General features: G+C 41.1%; 1 protein-coding gene across 1 annotated transcript in view; it reads right to left on the bottom strand.

Annotated features, from left to right (window-relative positions):
• Positions 1-21,086, bottom strand: part of LOC122553185 (synaptojanin-2-like) — a 203,395-nt gene that overhangs the window by 49,458 nt on the left and 132,851 nt on the right. The window contains exons 10-12 of the mRNA XM_043696773.1: positions 15,036-15,188; positions 9,594-9,747; positions 9,194-9,385 (exon numbers count right to left, since the gene is read on the bottom strand). Of these exons, the coding sequence (XP_043552708.1) occupies positions 9,194-9,385; positions 9,594-9,747; positions 15,036-15,188 (499 nt within the window). The remainder of the gene's footprint in view (positions 1-9,193; positions 9,386-9,593; positions 9,748-15,035; positions 15,189-21,086) is intronic.

The following is a 21,086-nucleotide window of genomic DNA, read 5'->3' as shown; positions in this document are numbered from 1 at the left end:
AGAGGGGAGAATATATAGACAGATGCTCATAAAGTGTACAAACAGCATTGTTGTTGTGCTGGGTGATTTTAACTTCTCCTATATTGACTGGACTCACTTCGTGTGAGGGACCTGGTTGGGGCAGAATTTGTAAGGACCATTCAGGAGGGATTCTTTAAACAATATGTAAACAGTCCACCAGGGAAGGGGTTATACTGCACCTGGTTTTGGGAAAAGAGCCCAGCCAGGTGAGTGAAGTTTCAGTGGGGGAGCATTTCAGGATAATGACCATAATACTGTGAGTTTTAAGATACTTGTGGATAGGGATTACAGCAGTCCTCAGATGAAGGTGTTAAGTTAGGGGAAGGCAAACTACAACAATATTAGGCAGGATCTGGAGAATGTTGACTGGAGGTGGCTGTTGAGGGTAAACATCGGACATATGGGAGTATTTCAAAAGGCAGTTAAGAGTTCAGGTGCAGCATATTCCTGCGAGAATGAAAGTTAGGTATATGACAAGTTATGTGAACCTTGGATGACTACAGATGTATGACCTTGGTTAAAAAGAAAAAGGAAGCATACATAAGGTCGAGGAGAATGGGCACTGACGAAGCCTTTGAATTATTGAAGGAATGTAAAAAAAGAAATTAAACAAAGAATTCAAAGGGTGATAAGTCATTAGGAAACAAAATCAAGAAGAATCCCATGACTCCTTCTACATATATAAAAAAAGCAAGAGGGTACCTAGATAAAGGGTTGGCCCACTCAAGGACAACGGAGGGAATATGTGTGTAGAGCCAGAAGAGGTAGGGAAGGACCAAAATAAATACTTTGTATTGGCATTCACCAAAGAAAAGAAATTGGTGAAGGATGATCTCAGGGAAGGGAGTGACAAATTTCTGAGTCAAGTTGCTATTAAAAAGGAAGACGTGTTGTACATCTTAAAAACTATTAAGGTAGATATATCCCTGGGTCCTGATAGGACCTATCCCAGAATATTGAGGTAGATAGGGAACAAATTGCTAGATCATTGACAGACATCTTTGTATCCTCTTTGGCCACATGTGAGGTGCCAGAGGACTGGAGAATATCCAATGTTGTCCCATGACTTAAGAAAGGTAGCAGGGATAATGCATGAAGTTGCAGGGATAATGCAGGAAGTTACAGGCCTGCGAGCCTCACTTCAGTGGTGGGGAAATTATTGGAAAAATTCTCAGGGACAAGATCTATAAGAATTTAGAAATAAGTTGACTTATTACCGATAGACAGCATGATTTTGTGTCGGGGAGGTTGCGCCTCACGAACTTGATCGAGTTTTTTGAGAAGGTGATGAAGAAGATTAATGAGGGAAAAGTGATTGATATTATCTACATGGACTTCAGTAAAGCCTTTGACAAGGCCGCACGTGGCAGACTGGTACAAAAGGTGAAGTCACATGGTTTCAGGAGTGAGCTGCCAAGATGGATACAGAACTGGCTTAGTCATAGGAGACAGATTTGGGGTGGAAGGATGCTTTTCGGAATGGAAGACTGTGACTAGTGCTGTTCCACAGGGATCAGTGCTGGGAACTCTGCTGTTCGTGGTCTCCATAAATGATTTGGAAGAAAATATGGCTGGTCTAATGCAGATATTACAAAGATTGATGGAGAGGCAGATAGTGAGGAGGATTGTTAGAGGATATAGTTGGAGGCATGGGCACAGAAATAGCAGATGGAGCTTAATCTGGACAAATGTGAGGTGATGCTTTTTGGAAGGTCAAGTATCTCAGATTAAAACAGGATCTTGATCAGATGGGCCAATGGGCTGAGAAGTGGCAGATGGAGTTTAATTTAGATAAATGTGAGGTGTTGCATTTTGAGAAAGCAAATCTTAGCAGGACCTATACACTTAATGGTAAGGTCCTAGGCAGTGTTGCTGAACAAAGAGACCTTGGAGTGCAGGTTCATAGTTCCTTGAAAGTAGAGTCGCAGGTAGATAGGATAGTGAAGAAGGTTTTGGTATGCTTTCTTTTATTGGTCAGAGTATTGAGTACAGGAGTTGGGAGGTCATGTTGTGGCTGTACTGGACATTGGTTAGACCACTGTTGGAATATTGCGTGCAATTCTGGTCTCCTTCCTATCAGAAAGATGTTGTGAAACTTGAAAATGTTCATAAAAGATTTACATGGATGATACCAGGGTTGGAGGATTTCAGCTATAGGGAGAGGTTGAATAGGCTAGGGCTGTTTTCCCTGCAGCATTGGAGGCTGAGGGGTGACCTTATAGAGGGACATGGATAGGATAAATAGACAAAAGTCTCTTCCCTGGGGTGGCGGAGTCCAGAGCTAGAGGGCATAGATTTAGGGTGAGAGGGGAAAGATATAAAAGAGACCTAAGGGGCAACCTTTTCATGCAGAGGGTGGTACATGTATGGAATGAGCTGCCAGAGGAAGTGATGGAGGCTAGTACAACTGCAACATTTAAAAGGCATTTGGATGGGCATATGAATTGGAAGAGTTTGGAGGGTTATGGGTCAGGTGCTGGCAGGTGGAACTAGATTAGGTTGGCATGGACAAGTTGGACTGAAGGGTCTGTCTCTGTGCTGTACATCTTTATGACTCTATGACTTTATACGTGGAAATTATACAGTGAATGGCAGGATCTTTATGAGTATTGATATGCAGAGGGATATGGGTGTGCAGGTCCACAGAGCACTGAAGCACAGGTGGATAAGGTAATAAAAATGGCCTATGGCATGGAAAAGACTTTGAGTATGAGGACAGAGAAGTCATGTTGAAGTTTTATCAAACTTTAGTTAGGCCACACTTGGAATATTGAGTTCAGTTCTGGTCACTACACTACCAGAAGGATGCTTTGGAGAGGGTGCAAGGTTGTTGCTTGGTATGGGGGATTTTAGCTATGAAGATAGATTGGATAGATTAGGTTTGTCTTGGAGGAGGTTAAGGGGTGACCTAATAGAAATTTATAAGATTGTGAATGGCATGGATAAGGTGGAAAATATGAGCTTTTTTTTCCCCCCAGCTGGAGGGGTCAATTACTAGGGGACAGAAGTGCAGAGGGAGAAGTTTAAAAGAGATGTGAGAAGCAAGTATTTCAGTCAAAGGATGGGGAGTGCCTGGAACACGCTGCCAGAGGTGGTGGTGGAAGCAAATACTATAGCAACATTCAAGAAGCGCCTGGACAAATATGAAAAGATATGAATCCTGTATGTGAAGATAGTTTTAGTATGGAAGGGCAAAATGTGTCGGCACAAGCTTGGAAGGTCAAAGGGCCTATTCCTGCGCTGTACTGTTCTTTGTTCTAACCAGCCCATGTTTACAACCCTCAAATATATATGCATTATTAAATTCTACTATTAGAAACCATAATTAAATGATCTGCACTGTGCTAAGGATTACAGTCAAAACAAAATTAAGATCATCAAATAGGCTCGTAGTGTAAAGCTACATGCATCAATACTCAGGACTGTTTGATGTAGGCAAAAGGAAGGTCATGGTGACAGCTTGACTCTGCTGCATTGCCATGGCATTTTTCCAAGCAATCAATATCAACTTGCCTGGTCTGAGAATTAAGATTGACTGTTAAGTGTCTTGCTGGATTGCCATGCCAATTACTGACCCAACCAATCAGCATCCTCTCTCATTGTATGCAAACTCCAAATTAGTTTCGTGCATTCTTGTTCAAGTACAAGACAAAAAGCTTCAATTTCTACTCCCTTTTAGTAATGTTTAATTGCAAAAATATTCCAGTAATACTTGTAAATCAGGAGGCTGAAGGAAGAGAGGAACTTGGTAATATTGTAATTACCGTATATACTCGAATAATAGTCTAATTTTTTGACAACTTTTTAAGGTTAAATTTATGGGGTCGACTGTAACATGAATACTATTTTGGATGGACTGATTTTCATAGAACATTACAGCACAGTAGGGACTTGCAGCTGTTTTCAATAGAGAGAAGAAGGTTGAGAGGTTACTTAGTTCAGACATATAAGATAATCAGAAGGTTAGATAGGGTGCACAGTGACAGTCCTTTTCCTCAGATGGTGATGGCTAGCATGAGGGACATAGCTTTAAATTGAGGGGTGATAAATATAGGACAGATGTCAGAGGTAGTTTCTTTACTCAGACAGTAGCAGGGGTGTGGAATGCACTGCCTGCAACAGTGGTAGACTCACAAACTTTAAGAGCATTTAAATGGTCATTGGATAAACATATGGACGAAAATGGAATACTGTAGGATAGACAGGCTTCAGATTGGTTCCACAGATTGGCACAACATTGAGGGCCAAAGGGCCTGTACTGTGACCATCAAAATTCATACCGTATCATTAGCAGAAGCCCAATTGATCTCTAAACAAATAAAGAAAAAAAAAACGGATTATGGTAATTCTGAAAACTCTGAGCGGAACTCAACAGCCAGCAGACTGGAAGACTGGGTGCGGGGCAGAACAACCAGTAGACTGGAAGGCTGGAGCAGGACGTGATGGCCAGCTTACTGACTCGTAAATCTGTTATCTGTGAAGAACTAGGGTTGACCTTTAGATGAGACATATGAAAAATCTCAGGTTATTTGGCCAAATATAGGGGATCGACTTTTACATAAAATCGACTGTTACTCAAGTATATACGATACTATGGCTTTGGTACAGTAAATTGATGGAGTGCAGGTTGGTAAGTCTCCAGATCCTTAGCTTAGGGTCTTAAAAGAGGTTGCTAGTAACAGGTAATAGGTGTGCTGCTGTTAGTTTTCTAAAATGTCTTGGAACCCGTTAAGTAACAAATACAATCCCTCATAGTGGCTCAGTGGTTAGCACTGCTGCCTCACAGTGCCAGAGACCCAGATTCAATTCCAGCCTCAGGGGACTGTATGTGTGGAGTCTGCACATTCTCTGTGTCTGCATGGGTTTCCTCCGGGTGCTCCAGTTTCCTCCCACATTCCAAAAGGTGTGCAGGTTAGGTGAATTGACCATGCTAAATTGTCCATAGTGTTAGGTGCATTAGTCAGGAGTAAATGTAGGGAAAAGGGTCTGGGTGGGTTACTCTTTGGAGGGTCGATGTGGACTTGTTGTGCCGAAGGGCCTGTTTCCACACAGTAGGGAATCTAATCTAATCTAATCTTCAAGGAAGGAAGGTCAAAAACAGGAACCGTAAGTCAATTAACTTCATGTCTGTCACATGGTAAGTATTGAAACCAATCATTAAGGAGAAAGTTATAATTGGGCACTTGGAAAACCTCAAGATAATTTGAAAGAATCAGCATAGCTTTATGAAAGGGAAACTGGAATTCTTCGAAAGAGTGACGTGCTGCAGTAAAAGGGGATCCCATTGATCTACTGTAACTTGGAATTACATAAGTCTTTTGACAAGATTGTACAAAGTATTAGGAGAAATATACTAGAATAGAGGGAAAATCAACACAGAATGATTATAAACCTTTTTCAGATTGGCAGGGTCTGCACTTGCCTCTCAACCTTTTACAATACATATCAGTGAATTTGATAAGGGAATTGAAGAGAAAGTGGCTAAATTTGCAGGCGGTGCAATGATAGGTAGGAAAGTATGTCATGACATGACAGGTTGAGTGAGTGAGCAAAAATCTGGCAAATGGAGCATGATGTGAGAAAATGAGAAGTTGTTCACTTCAGCAGGAAGAGTAAAAAAGCAGATCATTATCTGAAATATGAACGACTGCCAAGTTCCAAGGAGCAGAGGTACTTAGGTTTCCAGGGCATGGTTGATTAAGGTGGCTGATGGAATACTGTCCTTTAATAGAAAAGAATTTGAATATAAAATCAAGAATGTTAATGCGTCAGATTAGATTAGATTAGATTAGATTAGATTACTTACAGTGTGGAAACAGGCCCTTTGGCCCAACAAGTCCACACCGACCCACCGAAGCGCGCCCACTCAGACCCATTCCCCTACATTTACCCCTGCACCTAACTCTACGGGCAATTTACCATAGCCAATTCACCTGACCTGCACGTTTTTGGACTGTGGGAGGAAACCGGAGCACCCGGAGGAAACCCACGCAGACACAGGGAGAACGTGCAAACTCCACACAGACAATCGCCTGAGGCGGGAATTGAACCCAGATCTCTGGCGCTGTGAGGCAGCTGTGCTAACCACTGTGTCACCGTGCCGCCCCTGGATACAGTGTATTGGAGATATCACATAGAGAGTTTTACAGCACAGAAACAGACCCTTTGGTCCAACTCATGTCGACCAGATCTCCTAAACTGATCCAGTCCAATTTGCCCCATATCCCTCTGAATCATTCCTATTCATCTACCCATCCAGATGCCTTTTAAATGTTACATTCTCAAGGTTTGTGAAGGTTTATAGCTCAGGTTGAGGTTTAGGGTGTAGGTTTCCTCACTGAGCTATAGGTTTGATATCCAGACGTTTCATTACCTGGCTAGGTAACATCATCAGTGGCGACCTCCAAGTGAAGCGAAGCTGTTGTCTCCTGCTTTCTATTTATATCTTTCTCCTGGATGGGGTTCCTGGGGTTTGTGGTGATGTCATTTCCTGTTCGTTTTCTGAGGGGTTGATAGATGATATCTAGATCTATGTGCTTGCTTATGGTGTTGTGGTTGGAGTGCCAGGCCTCTAGGAATTCTCTGGCATGTCTTTACTTAGCCTGTCCCAGGATAGATGTGTTGTCCCAGTCGAAATGGTGTTTTTTTTCATCCGTGTGTAGGGCTATGAGGGAGAGGGGGTCATGTCTTTTTGTGGCTAGCTGGTGTTCATTTATCCTGGTGGCTAACTTTCTTCCTGTTTGTCCTACGTAGTGTTTGTGGCAGTCCTTGCATGGAATTTTATAGATTACATTGGTTTTGTCCCTGGGTTGTACTGGGTCTTTTAAGTTTGTTAGTTTTTGTTTGAGAGTGTTGGTGGGTTTGTGTGCTACTAGGATTCCGAGGGGTCTCAGTAGTCTGGCTGTCATTTCTGATGTTACATTCTACTCACCTCCATCACCTCCTGTGGCAACTTGTTCTGTATAAGTACCACCCTCTGCATGATGAGTCTGCACAATTTTGGTCTCTTTGTTTAAAGAAGGCAATCCACAAGAGGTTTACTGGATTGATATCGAGACTGAACAGGTATTCTTTTGATGAAAGATTGAATAGGCTGGAGTTCCATTCACCAGAATTTAAAAGAGAGAGGGTAATTTGAATTTTATAAGGTCTTCAATGATCTTGACAAGGTGAATGTTGAAAGGATTTCTACCATTGTGGGTCAGTTCAGAATTAGGGGCAATCTTAAAATTAAGTGTCATCTTAGGATCAGAAATGAGGAATTTTATTTTTGGAGGTTTGTGCAACTTTAAGACTGTCTGCCTCAAAGTAGTAGAGATAGGGTCACTGAATATTTTAAGATGGACGTGAATAGATTCTTGTTAGGTCGGGGAATCAAAAGTTATCAGCAGTAGATGGAATTGGGAGTACAAACAGGATATGACCTTAAAATTCAAACTTGCTGGGGATCACAGAAGGACAGACAGCATCCATGGAGAGAAAGCAAGCTCTGAAGTCGTCATTTAGGCTCGAAACATTAGCTTGCTTTCTCTCCATGGATGCTGTCTGTCCTTCTGTGATCTCCAGCATTTTGTTTTCAGTTCAAATTTCAGCATCTGCAGTCATTTGATCTTACCCATAACCTTATTGGTTTGTAGAGGGATGAATGGGCTACTTCTGCTCTTAATCTTTGAATTCATATTTCCGACATGTGATTTCTTTTCAACCTGGTGATGGAACATTCCTAAAATAAAGTGCAGTAATGGGCAACTTCACTTTTTCCCTCCAATTATTATGGCGATATTCAAAGTAGCCCTTAACCAAAAGAGAAAATGCTGGAAAATATCAGCAGGTCTGGCAGCATCTGTAAGGAGAGAAAAGACTGACGTTTCGAGTCAAACTGACCCTTTGTCAAAGCTAAAAAAAGGGAGAAATAGGGAGGTATTTGCTACCCTTTGCTCCCCTTCTCCCCTGTTTTCCATTTTGCCTCTGCTTCACCCATTCCCCCAAACCCCACATATTTTTTCACACAGCACCGGCTTCAGCCTTGGTCATTCACAGCTCCTAACCTCCCTATAATCTCTCTATGCACTGTCACTATCACCTCTTTATTGTTACCTTTGCTTCTGGAGCCATGACTCACCCTCTTTCAGCCTAGTATAAATACCTCCTTATTTCTCCCATTTTTTAGCTTTGACAAAGGGTCAGTTAGACTCGAAACGTCAGCTCTTTTCTCTCCTTACAGATGCTGCCAGACCTGCTGATATTTTCCAGCATTTTCTCTTTTAATCTCTCTATGCACTGTCACTATCACCTCTTTATTATTACCTTTGCTTCTGGAGCCATGACTCACCCTCTTTCAGTCTAGTATAAATACCTCCTTATTTCTCCCATTTTTTAGCTTTGATAAAGGGTCAGTTAGACTCGAAACGTCAGCTCTTTTCTCTCCTTACAGATGCTGCCAGACCTGCTGAGATTTTCCAGCATTTTCTCTTTTGGTTTCAGATTCCAACATCCACAGTAATTTGCTTTTATCCAAAGTAGCCCTTACCTCCCTAAAATGATATAAATTAGGAAATCACCAATGGAGATTTGCTGTTGAAATCTTATTGCTTCATTTAAAAATGCATTGGAGCTCAATATGTTGTAGCATGGTAATAATCTAACATTTAGCAGCAAGAACAATCATTTCACCTCTGCAGCCTGTTCGAACATTCAATAAAATCACGGCTGATCTGATTGTGGAGCCCCCAACCATAACCACTGGCTCATTTGTTAGTCAAAAATCTACTTCTACATTAAAAATATTCAATGATCCCGCCACCACTGCCTTCTGGGGATGAGAGATCCAGAGATTTACGACTACTCAGAAAATAACATCATCTGTGTCTTAAATCGTTTTTCGTTCTCGTTAATGTTGTAGAGATAAAGTTATTCTGATTTGTTGTTCAGGTCTTTGTGGTATTTCAGCATATGATTCTGTGCCAGCAAATCCTGCGTTATGGGGCTTTTCTCCATCTCAATGCAGTCACTGAAATTTCTGATAGCATAACCATTATTCCAGTATATTAAGTAGTTAGCAGAGTATTTACAACTGGCAACTTAAATGAAATGCATCATTCACTCTGTGGACGAAGAGTTCAGAATAACAATGTATTCAGCGAAGCATTAAAAATCATGTTCCTCAGCTTACCCTGGAATTTGGATGTTTTGTTCTGTTTGAAAGCATCAAGTAACCAACTACTAAGTTCAGCAGTACTCAGCATGTTGCTTCTGAACTGTTTACCACCATTTACGTTCCATGTGCCAATGCTGACGCGAGTGCTCTTGACATTAGTGTACTCTATCTGTCGCTCACACATAGCTTCCAAAATCCCAGGAGGTGCTGTTGGACAACAGAACAACTAGAATTTGTCATTTTGTATTATACATTGCTCTTTAAACCACAGTACACCATCATGACTGAAGAAACCAGAAGAGAAGATAAGCCTTATAAATATAACAACCTTAAATTTAACAACCTTAAATTCCTGGTACAGAAAGGTTATTGTAGGAAACATTGTGACGAATGTGTCATGAACACGTCTACTTACTGAAAAGTGCACTGCTGTCCATCAACACCCTTGCCTTATCTGCATAATCCTCACTATAAAAATCCCCCACGAGGAGCAAATCAATAGCTTCTTGTTTAGCTCCAAAGAAATTGGCCTGGATTGTTCGGGATACAGAACGTGCTCCATCTTTTACCTGAACAAAAACAAGCACTTAATTAATGGAGTTCATAGCAACAGTTCCATTTTAATTCAAGTTTCACACTGCTCAACTATTAAGGTGGCAGCTTGACTTAAGTGGTAGTTCCTTAGCTCAATCCAAAACTCATAGGATCTTATCACAAATATTTGTTGTACGATTGGAGGCATCATCTTTTGATTGAGAAAAGCATTGTGCCTGTCTGCTCAAGTTCATGCAGAAAAATCTATGCAATATTGGAGTAGGGGTTTCCCCCTCTCCAGCATGTGAATTTCCTCTCAGATTATCTAATGTGTCTCTGCACACACTGCTAGGAGCAATAAAGTTAAAAATCATACAACACCAGGTTATAGTCCAACAGGTTTATTTGGAAGTACTAGCTTTCAGAGCGCTGCTCCTTCATCAAGTACTGTGGTGCAGGATCATAAGACATAGAATTTATAGCAAAAAACCACAGTGTCATGCATGCAACAGATACGCTTTATTGAACAAACCTAGACTGCTGTTAAGTCTTTCATCTTTTGGTTTATTAATATGTAAATCCCAGAACTTCTTTCAAATCACATTCTCGAGATAACTTAAGGGTTTATAAAAAAAGGTGACATCTCAGCTCAAACAATGCATTAAAAGTTTGAGGTTAGAGTCTGAGTGCATCCCAATCTTGAGTCAGACTGGTTCTATTTAACGGGGGACTTAAAGGAGCAATAAAGCGCAGGAGGGCAGTGTTGCCCTAACAGTGGCAAAATGAAGTCTGGTGCAACCATTAATAAGGTGGTCTGGAGATTCCAGAGAAGGTCAAAATCAGGAGTGTGATCCTGAAGAGATGGATTCAGTGCTGCAAGCAGTTCTACGATTTGACCAGGTCAGGAAAGGTCACTAAGATTATACATGCCCATGCGCTATACCTTCATTTTTGTCCAGTCAATCGGATTCAATTCACATTCTTACCTAGCCCCTCATAACTCATCAGAACCAATTTTATTATATATTCTATAATGCTATAAGCTTTCATTAAATAAAACAATGAACTGCAGTTGCTGGAGATCTGAAACAAAAAATGTACTGGAGAACATCAGTAAGTCTGAAATTCTTTCTATTCTCAAAGTGATTCTGGACATAGGAAACATTATATGAAATAAAAATGAATATAAAGGTGTTCAAATCAAAGCAGTCAATAAGACCACCCGATAGCGATTACATAATTTTTGGCAGAGGCTGTTGTTCGAGTAACAACTAACTTAATAGAAATTCAAAATATATCTTGAGAAGCAAGTAGAGATAATATTTCAAATCTGACAGATACTGCCAGAGATCCTGAAATTCACTAGAAATTTCTGTTTTTGTTTCAGACCTCCAGCATCTGCAGTTCTTTATATTTTTCTAATCAAAACATTCTTTTATCAGCTGAAATTATTTATCTGTTGAAATTTTAATTGAATTTTCTGTTCCTTAGTCCAATTCCAATTTCTCCAGCTTTTAATCTAGAAGAATTCTTGTAGTAAACAGATGATGTCAATACCATCTGACAAAAGAATGGAGGGTGGCCAGGGAGAGGAGGTGGCGTGGTGGTTAGATTGTTCATTCCAAAGGCATATTGTGATCTAGATTTGAATGTCTGTTGAATGCACATTTAATATAAACTTTCAAAATGAAAATAAGTTAAATATAGGTGACTACAAAGGAAAAGTTTGGAAGGCTATGGGAACTGGGAGAATTAGATCTGCTTGGACAATTTACTCAAGGAGTTGCCACTGACAATAATAGGCCAAATGATCACCATCTGTGGCTTGAAATTTCAAGATTCCAATGTTTTTCCCTTTTTTTCCAAAGGAGGTTGCTTTTTATTCACTTCTGAATTAAGCTGCAGCATGGCAGAGCAGGGGCAGCGAAGCAAGACAATCAGTGATGTTTGTACATGAATGCTGAGTTCCACAACTGGCCTGATGAATTCCTTCAATAACTTCTCCAATTCCTCTGAAGAAGTGAATTTTCTCAGGCGTGATTTAATGGGTGCTGGTTGTACTCCTGAAATCACTGGAGTGGAATTCTTCATGTCATAGAGTCCCAGAGCACGGGAAGAGGACTGAGTGCATTCATGCCTCTCATGATCTTATACACTCCCAGGAGATTCCCCCCTCAGTCTCCTACGTTCTAAAAGAAAAATTCCTAACTTGTCCAACATCTCCTTATAACTCAGAGTCCTCGCAACATCCTTCTAAATTTCTTCTATACTCTTTCCAGTTTAATGTCATCCTTCCAAGAGCAAGATGACCAAACTGAACACAATAGTCCAAGTGCGGCCTCACCAATGTTCAATGCAACTGCAACATAACTTCCCAAATTCTATACTCAGTGTCTTGACTAATGAAAGCCAGTGTGCCAAAAGACTTCTTCAATGCCCTGTCGACTTGTGTCTCCACTTTCAGAGAACCATGCACCTCAACTCCAAGGTCCCTCATTTCCACTACACTCCTTAAGGCCCTACCATTTTCCATGAAACTCCTACCTTTATTTAACTTTCCAAAATGCAAGGCCTCACACTTATCAATATTAAACTCCATTTGCCATTTCTTGGCCCACTTCCCCAGCTGATGAAGACCCAGCTGCCTGTACCTAAGACATGCTTTCTTCTTTTTTCTGGTCAAAGCCTCAACATCTCTCATCATCCAGGGTTCCCTATTCCTATCAACCTTGTCTTTCTCCCTCACATGAATATATAGACCTTGAACTCTAGCTATCTCATTTTAAATGGCTCCCACATGCAAACAAACTACTTCAATCAACCCTTGCAAGCTCCTGTCTAAATCAATCAAAATTCACCTTGCCTCAATTTAGAACTTGAACTTGCGGACCAGTTTTATCCCTCTCCATAACTACTTTAAAATTAACAGAACTATGGTCACTGGTCCCAAGGTGCTCCCCCACTGTCACATGTTCTGGCCTATTCCCCAAGAGTAGGTTAAGTTTTGCCCTTCCCAAGTAGGGCCCTCTATATATGGATTTAGGAAACTTTCCTGAACACACTTAACAAATTCCACCCCATCTAAGCCTCTTTGGCAGTCCCAGTCTATGTTAGGAAAATTAAAACCCTTTACTATGATAACCCTATTGCTGCTGCAAGTCTCCCCAGTCTCCCGGCATATTTGTTCCTCTATTTCCCGTTGACTTATTGGGGGCTTATAGTACATCCCCAATGACGTTACCATCCCCTTCTAATTTCTTCATGTAAGTGTAGAATAACAAATGTAAGTTGGTTACTCAGATATGAGGAAATGGGTCAGTTAACTGGATGACTGGGTTGCAATGCAGAGTCGTAACAGCATGGGTTCAATTCTCACATCAGTTGAGGTTATATCTACACTTCTCTCCTTGCTTGATGTGTGGTGAACCTCAGGTTAAAATATCACCAGACATTAATCTCTAATGAGGGAGCAGCACAACATGCTAATAAGACTACAGAGACTTTACATTTTAGGGCAGTTTCATTCTATTTTGCTGGCCACATAAATGTGTGGAGGTGCCACCACTGGGGTGTACAACATCAGAAGTCACATAGCACGAGGTTATAGTCCAACAGATTTATTTGAAATCACAAGCTTTCAGTGCACTGCTCCTTCATCAAGTGAACTGATAAGAAGCACACAGGCACAAAACTTATAGGCAGAGAGATCAAAAGATCATGCAAATGGTGTGCGTGAGTGTCGACAGGCTAAATACCAAGTCTCTGAAGGTGATTCAAAAGTGCCAGACGGTGAGAGTAAGGTCTAAACAGCTGAATAGCAAGTGAAGGGATAACCTATGATCTGACTAACTGAGGCAGAGAGATAATCACAGGGCAATATTAACAACAACACCACACAACCCTGCCATGGCAACCTCTGCAGGACATACCAGATCATCAACATGCATACTACCATCACATGTGGGAACACCACCCCACACACCACATACACAGCAGATTCTCATGTGACTTGGCCAATGTTGTCTATCTCATATGCTGCAGGCAAGGATGCTCCGAGACATGTTATCTTGGCACGGCCAAGCAAATGCTACAACAACAGATGAATGGACACTGTGCAACAATCGCCAGACAGGAATGTTGCCTTCCAGTCAGGGAACTCTTTAGCAATCAAGGACATTCAGCCTCTGATCTTTGGGTAAGCCTCTTCTAAGGCAGCCTTAAAGATACACAATAATGCAGAATCACTGAGCCAAGCTCCGTACCCATGAAGATGGCCTCAACTGTGATCTTGGGTTCACGTCATACTACAGGTAACCCCACCATACTGTTCTGTATCTGTAAAAGGTTCCTTACTGTCCTGTTTTGACACCATCACCTTGATAACTTGTTATGATCTCTCTACCTTAATTAGTTTATACAATTTTGGATTACATGTTACTTTAGTTAAACCCTTGGTATATGACTGTTATACCTATCATGTTATCCCAGCTATTTGGTTTGTCTCCTACATCATCTAATTTTTAATTTTTGTAATTATCTCTCTGCTTCAATTAATCAGATCATAGATCATCCCTTCACTTGCTATTCAGCTGTTGACACTTTACTCACGCTGTAGAACACTCTTGATCACCTGCAGGGACTTACTATTTCGCCACTCACACCATTTGCATGATCTTTTGATCTCTCTGCCTATAAATTCTGTGCCTGTGTGCTTATTTTTGCTACACCTGACATAGGAGCAGTGCTCCGAAAGCTTGTGATTTCAAATAAACCTGTTGGACTCTAGCCTGGTGTCATGTGGGTTCTGACCTTCGATAAATATGAAAATTTTGCATTAAGGTTCACTGGACATTGAGCAGAAGTAGGATTTCTGGCTCTTTTTTCTTGTACTGTAATGAAAAAAACTGTACACACATTAATTCTTCCCAAGCTCAGTCTGTACAGCCAGACTGACAGTCTTGAATTTGCTGACAAAATAATTCTTTGTGCACTCAGTATTATAGTGTAATTGAACATTTACAAAACCATATTTAACTTCAAACGTGAATCTGAGCACAGGATAAACCTGTATGATCCCATTTAAGACTTGTAAACAAACTCATATATGCAACTACAGATTCAAATACAGAAAATATATCAACACATTGGAAATATGCAAGGAATAGGAAGCTAGTTGTCATTCCATTGAAGACCCATTTTTCATCGAACTCAAAGATGTCATTGAAAAGAGCTGGGTGAAGCAAGATCCCATGGCATCACCATCCAGTTGGATATTTTCAAATAGGGTTTTGCAAATACTATAAGTGCATGCTATTTCTTTTACCTTCGTTTTTCCTTCTTTTGCACGACTTCCTGTGAAGATCTTGCTTAAATTATGTCCATTTAATGACCACATTGTCTTGTAAAATTCCACAAAACGCTCCACTACTGTCTTCTTAACAGCCATTCCCAAGCTCCCCAGCTGGCTGTACAAAACCTAAGGGCAAAAAACATGATTCCAAAACAATGAAATGGCATCATTTTCATGTAGACAAGAAATGTTAGTTAAAATTATTTTTATAGCCATCATCTTTTGATTTTTTTTCATCACCAAAGCAGGCAAACTGTTTTCAACGAGCCACAAGAGTCCTTATTGCTGTTTGGTGTGATGCAACAGATAATGAATTGTATGATCATGAGTGCACTAAGCTATGGTTTACTGTTCTGTAGCATGTTGAAGCAACGCTACATGTAAAACAGATTTAACAATATCTTGCAAAGTTTCTAAATTGAATACTATTACACAAATTTCTCAAGCTTGACATTTTCAGAGAAATTGATTCCCAGAGGAGAAAGGGCACAGGAAAGAGGGTGTGTTGTTAATCTTTGTGCATTAATTGCAATGAGGATAGCATGTAAAATCTGTGCAAAATTAATGTGGTCAATCCATTAATTAGCATGACCTTACTGTTCAAGGCGGCCTATATTAGGTATGCGCATGTGCACCATGTGATCACAAATTGTGCACTGTAGCTGCAAACTGAATGGACATCGTATGCAGGATTACTTGTCAGGAATTGATAGACAGCATGCACCAATGGTCACTGCTATTGCACTGGAGGTAGATGACAAGGAAGCTCCACCAAAACCCCTAAGCGGTTCAGAACCTTTTAGGTACAATGATGTAGAGCAACAGTTTACCAATGAGATGAGAGCAGGTATAATGGCTCTTTGGATATTGCTGCAGAGCAGGTTAAAACATCGTTGATCTGACAGACTTAAAATGGTCAAATAGCTTCTCTTAACAGCTGCACCATTCAGAACCCTACTAAATGCTGAATTCACATCACTCCCATTCTCCACTAACTGAAATCTGTGACAATCAAAATATAGAGTTCCTTAACTTCACTTTTATAAACTTGGTAAACAAACTTCCCACAACTCATGCCCCATAACAACTATTCAAACATCTCTCAATATTCGCATGACCATATTCCTTTATTTTTTGTCGGAAGAATTGCAATACAACAGCAAGATGAGAAACTGCCACGAGTGAAAGACCAACATATTTGCTGAGGAGACAGTGATGCTGTAGTCACCAGTTCTTCATATCTAATCATCCTCCTCTCTTCTTCCTTGGCCTACACATTCTGGTTGACAATCAGCAGATGGTGTGTCATATTATACTTTTTCTGCGCTCTCCCACACTGCAACATAATCCTCATCATGTTTTGAGTTCACTTTAGCAGGGTGTGCAAATCCCTCAATATGTTGGATGATGGTGATAGTGATAACAAAGGTGTGCCATCACCAGCCAAAAATACTAGGTGGAACTTACAGGCAAATGGGCATTAAACCAAGAAACCTGTGGACAGCTTTTAGTACAAAGTCATCGAACATGACCACCACCAACAACCTGCTACAGACCACGCGGCAGAACTTGGAGCCCATCCTTTCACATGTGGAAAAAATGATTTGCTGCATTAGCTGAGGAATCCGCCTTGATGGAGCTTCTTGTGACAAACAGAACAACTTCAAACGCAGCACAGAACACTGTCTGAAATTCTGGCTTAATTCTGGGTGCCACTGTTAAAATCAGTGGGACATTATTGCATTGCAGGACTCTATTCTATTGAACTGCTGAGATGTTAATCCCTAAAACTTTAAATGTTTTCAATGGATGAACAAGCTGTTTTCCTCACACAGGATAATACATTATCTACTTCAATAGCTCCACACTCTGAGTGTATTCACTGGTGCCTGACAGCCATGAAATCATCAATGAAATTAAATAAACCTTCAAGACCACCAGACATTTCCTCCTTATAGGGAAAACTAATTAGTATTGAGTGAAAGTAGATGGCTGTTGCCAGATAGATTCAGTAGGCTGAATTTAATTGCAAAGTCATTTGGCTGGAATGCCAGTGTCAACTAGCTGTGGCAATTTTAAACGGTTCTGAAAAGATCAAATAGCCGTCTAACCTTCCGCTGCCTGACAAAAGCATTTAAGGGCCCTGCAAGGTGAACATCCAGTCTAAGATCTGCTGGCCAATCAGATGAGCAACTGACAGCACTGCTGGATGCAATGAAAGCATGTTTAAGGTGATTAAAGAAAGATAGGGAGAAACTATTTCCTCTAGTGAGGGAGTTTGTAACCTGAAAACTAGAGCTAGAATCACTAAGGGGTGATATCAGCCAGTGAAGCACCATCTGGAATAATTGGAAGAAATAACTTGTGCTGTAGGGGGAAACCAGTGGATGCATTATACTTAGATTTCTAGAAGGCATTTGTTAAGGTGCCATATCAAAAGTTAATGCAGAAATTAAAAGCACATGGTGAAGGGAGTAATGTATTAGCTTGGACAGATTTGCAGTTAAGCAGAAACAGAGATTAGGAATAAATGTCTTTTTCAAGTTGGCAGGATAAGTAGTGTGCCACCTGGGTTGGTGCTGAGGTTTCAACTTACATAAATGATTTGAGACTGAAGATATGGTAGCTAAGTTTGCTGGTGACACAAAGAAAGGTAGGTAAGCGAGCTGTGAACAGGGCATAAGGAGACTTCAAGGTGATATAGATAGGTTATATGAGTAGGCAAAGATCAAACAAATGGAGAACAATGTGCAGAAGTGCGAAATTGTCTATTTTGGGAGAAAGGATAAAAAACAATATCTATCTGGCGAGAGGTTGCAAAGCTCTGAGATGCAGATAGATCTGGGTATCCTTGTACATGAATCACAGTATGTTAGTAATCAGGAAAGCAAATAATCAAGATGTCATAGAAGGGTCTTCAAATGAGACCAGCGGGGTAGACCTTAGAAACAAGAAAAAGCATGAATACTTGGCCGGGATTATACAACAGCCTTGCCAATAATCAAAGTGAGATAGAGGAGCCTGTATGTAGGGAAATCACAGAGAGGTACGAGAGAAACAGAGTTACATTTGTAGGGGATTTCAACTCTGTAACATTAACTGGGTGTGCCTTGGTGAGAAAGGATTAAACAGGATGGAATTCTTAAAATGTATCCAAGAGAGTCTTATGTGCCAATACACAGATAATCCTACTAAAAATGGGACAGTGCTAGATCTAAGCCGAGGGAGTGAAGCCAGTCAAATGGTTGAAGTTTCAGTGGGCAAGCATTTTTGGGAAATTAACCATAACTCTAGAAGTTTCAATCTCATTACGAAAAGGGATAAGGATAGTGCAGGAGTTAAAAGATTAAACTGCGGGAAGGTCAATTTCAATATCATGAGACAAGATCTGGCAAACATAAACTGGGAGCAGCTACTTGGTGGCAAATTTACATTTGGAAAGTGGGAGTCTCAAAGTAATATAGTGAATTCAAGGGTCATTGTGTTCCTCAATGAGTGAAGAGAAAAGGCAGCAAGCCCACAAAATTCTAGACATCATGTATTTGATAAAGAAACAGAAGGAAGCATGCATCAGGTACAGCACATTAAAAATATGGGAGATTCTTCAAAATTGGAGGCTGCTTAAAATAGAAATTTGGAGGGTAAAGAGGGAGCATAAAATATCTCTGGCAAGTAGGATCACGGCTTTTTATAAGTATATTAAGAGTAAGAGGGTTACCAGGAAAGAACAGGATCTATCAAAGAACAAAAGGGCCTGTGTGTGGAGCCAGTGGACATGAGGTGAAGTCTTACATCAATACTTCTCATCTGCATTCAAAGAGGAGAATGACATAGCAAACAGGGATTTCAGTTGGGATTGTGAGGTTCTAGGATATGTTAAGATGAATAAAGTCAAAGTATTAAGTGTTTTAGCAGGCATGCAGGTGAGGAAATCCCCTGGGCCGGATGAGATGTGTCCCAGGCTGCTATGGGAGGCAATGAAGGAGATTGCTGGTGTGCTGGTGAATATATTTAATACCTTGCTGGCCACAGGTGAAGTGCCAAAAAAATGGAGGATAGGTAATGTGGTGTCTTTGTTCAAGGGCAGCAGGGATGGGCCAGGTATTTGCAGACTAATTAGTCTGAAATCAGTAGGGGGGAAATTATTGGAAAAATTCTGAGGGACAGGATTAATCTTAGAAAGGCAGGGATTGATCAGGGATCATCAGCACAGATTTATTAGAGGGAGATTCTGACAAATTTAATTGAGTTTTTTGAGAAGATGACTAAATATATTGATGAGCTTAGTACAATTGATGTGGTTCACATGTGCTTCAATGAGGCCCCTGACATGGTCTCACATGAAAGGCTGGTCCAAAAGGTAACAGCCCATGGGATCCAAGGCAGGTTGTCAAACTGGATCCAAAATTGGCTTGCAAACAGGGTGATGGTGAAGAAATATTTTTGTGATCGGAAGCCTGTGACCAGCAATGTATCACAGGGATCAATGCTGAGACCTTTGCTATTTGTTATGCATCTTCACAATTTAGACTTGAATATAGAAGGTACAATTAATATGTTTGCAGATGACACAAAAATTGGCAGCGTTGATAGCTAAATTGGGCAGAGTATCTAGTCCTGGAAAGCGTGAGGTGATGTATTTTGGGAGATCTAATAAGAGAGGGATATGCACAGTAACTGGTAGACCTCTTGGAACCACTCAGGAACAAAGGGACGTTGATATACAAGTTCATAGATCACTGAAGGTGTCAGCACACAAGTAGATAGGGTGGTGAAGAAGAAATACCTGATGCTAGTCTTCAATTAGCCAGGGCGCAGAATATAAGACAAGGAGAAAGTGAGGACTACAAATGCTGGAGATCAGAATTGAGAGTGTGGTGCTGGAAAAGCACAGCAGGTCAGGCAGCATCTGAGGAGGAGGAGAAGAATCGACGTTTCAGGCATAAACCCTTCATCATATGAATCTTGCTCCTTGGATGCTGCCTGACCTGCTGTGTTTTTCCAGCACCACACTCTAAACGCAGAATATGAGAACAATATGCTTTATAAAACATTGGTTAGGCCATAGCTGGAACTCTGCATGTAGCCCTGGTCACCACACTATTGGAAGGATGCTATTGCACTGGAGAGGGTGAAGAGGAGATTCACCAGGATGTTGCCTGGGATAAAAGGCTGGCTTTACTTTCCTTTGAGCAGAGGAGTGATCTGATTGAAATATACAAAATTATGAGAGGCCCAGACAAAATATTTTCCTCATGGCAGATACATCTAAGACCAGAGGGCATAAACCTTAGGTGAGGAATAATTCATTTCAAGGAAATGTGTGAAAAATATTGTAGAAGTATGGCAGAAATATGGAAGGTGCTGCCGGATAGGTGGTGGAGGCTCTTACTCACGCAGTATTTATGAAGCATCTAGATGAGCACTTAAAATGTCAGAGCCTCGTAGGCAATGGACTAAAGTGCAGGTAAATGGGATAAGTATAGTTTGGTGTTTGTTATTCAGCAATGACGTGGTTCGGTAAAAGGATTGTTTCTATGCTGTAAGACTCTATGAATCTTATATGTGGAACAGTCCATCTTCCGCAACTACACTGGCCCCACCCCCCACCTTTTCCTCCGCTACATCGATGACTGTATCGGCGCCGCCTCGTGCTCCTCGTGCAACGAGGAGGTTGAACAGTTCATCCACTTCACCAACACCTTCCACCCCGACCTCAAATTCACCTGGACAGTCTCAGATTCCTCCCTCCCCTTCCTCGACCTTTCTATTTCTATCTCAGGTGACCGAATCAACACGGACATCTATTACAAACCGACCGACTCCCACAGCTACCTGGACTACACCTCCTCCCATCCTGCCCCCTGTAAAAACGCCATCCCATTCTCCCAATTCCTTCGACTCCGCCGCATCTGCTCCCAGGAGGACCAGTTCAAAATACGTACAACACAGATGGCCTCCTTCTCCAAGGACCGCAATTTCCCCCCCGACGTGGTCGACGATGCCCCCCACCGCATCTCTTCC

This window comes from Chiloscyllium plagiosum, chromosome 9 (genome assembly GCF_004010195.1).
Source record: "Chiloscyllium plagiosum isolate BGI_BamShark_2017 chromosome 9, ASM401019v2, whole genome shotgun sequence".
Taxonomy (NCBI): Eukaryota; Metazoa; Chordata; class Chondrichthyes; order Orectolobiformes; family Hemiscylliidae; genus Chiloscyllium; species Chiloscyllium plagiosum.
Note: the sequence above shows the minus strand (reverse complement) of the source record. Positions and strands in the feature narration are given on the sequence as shown.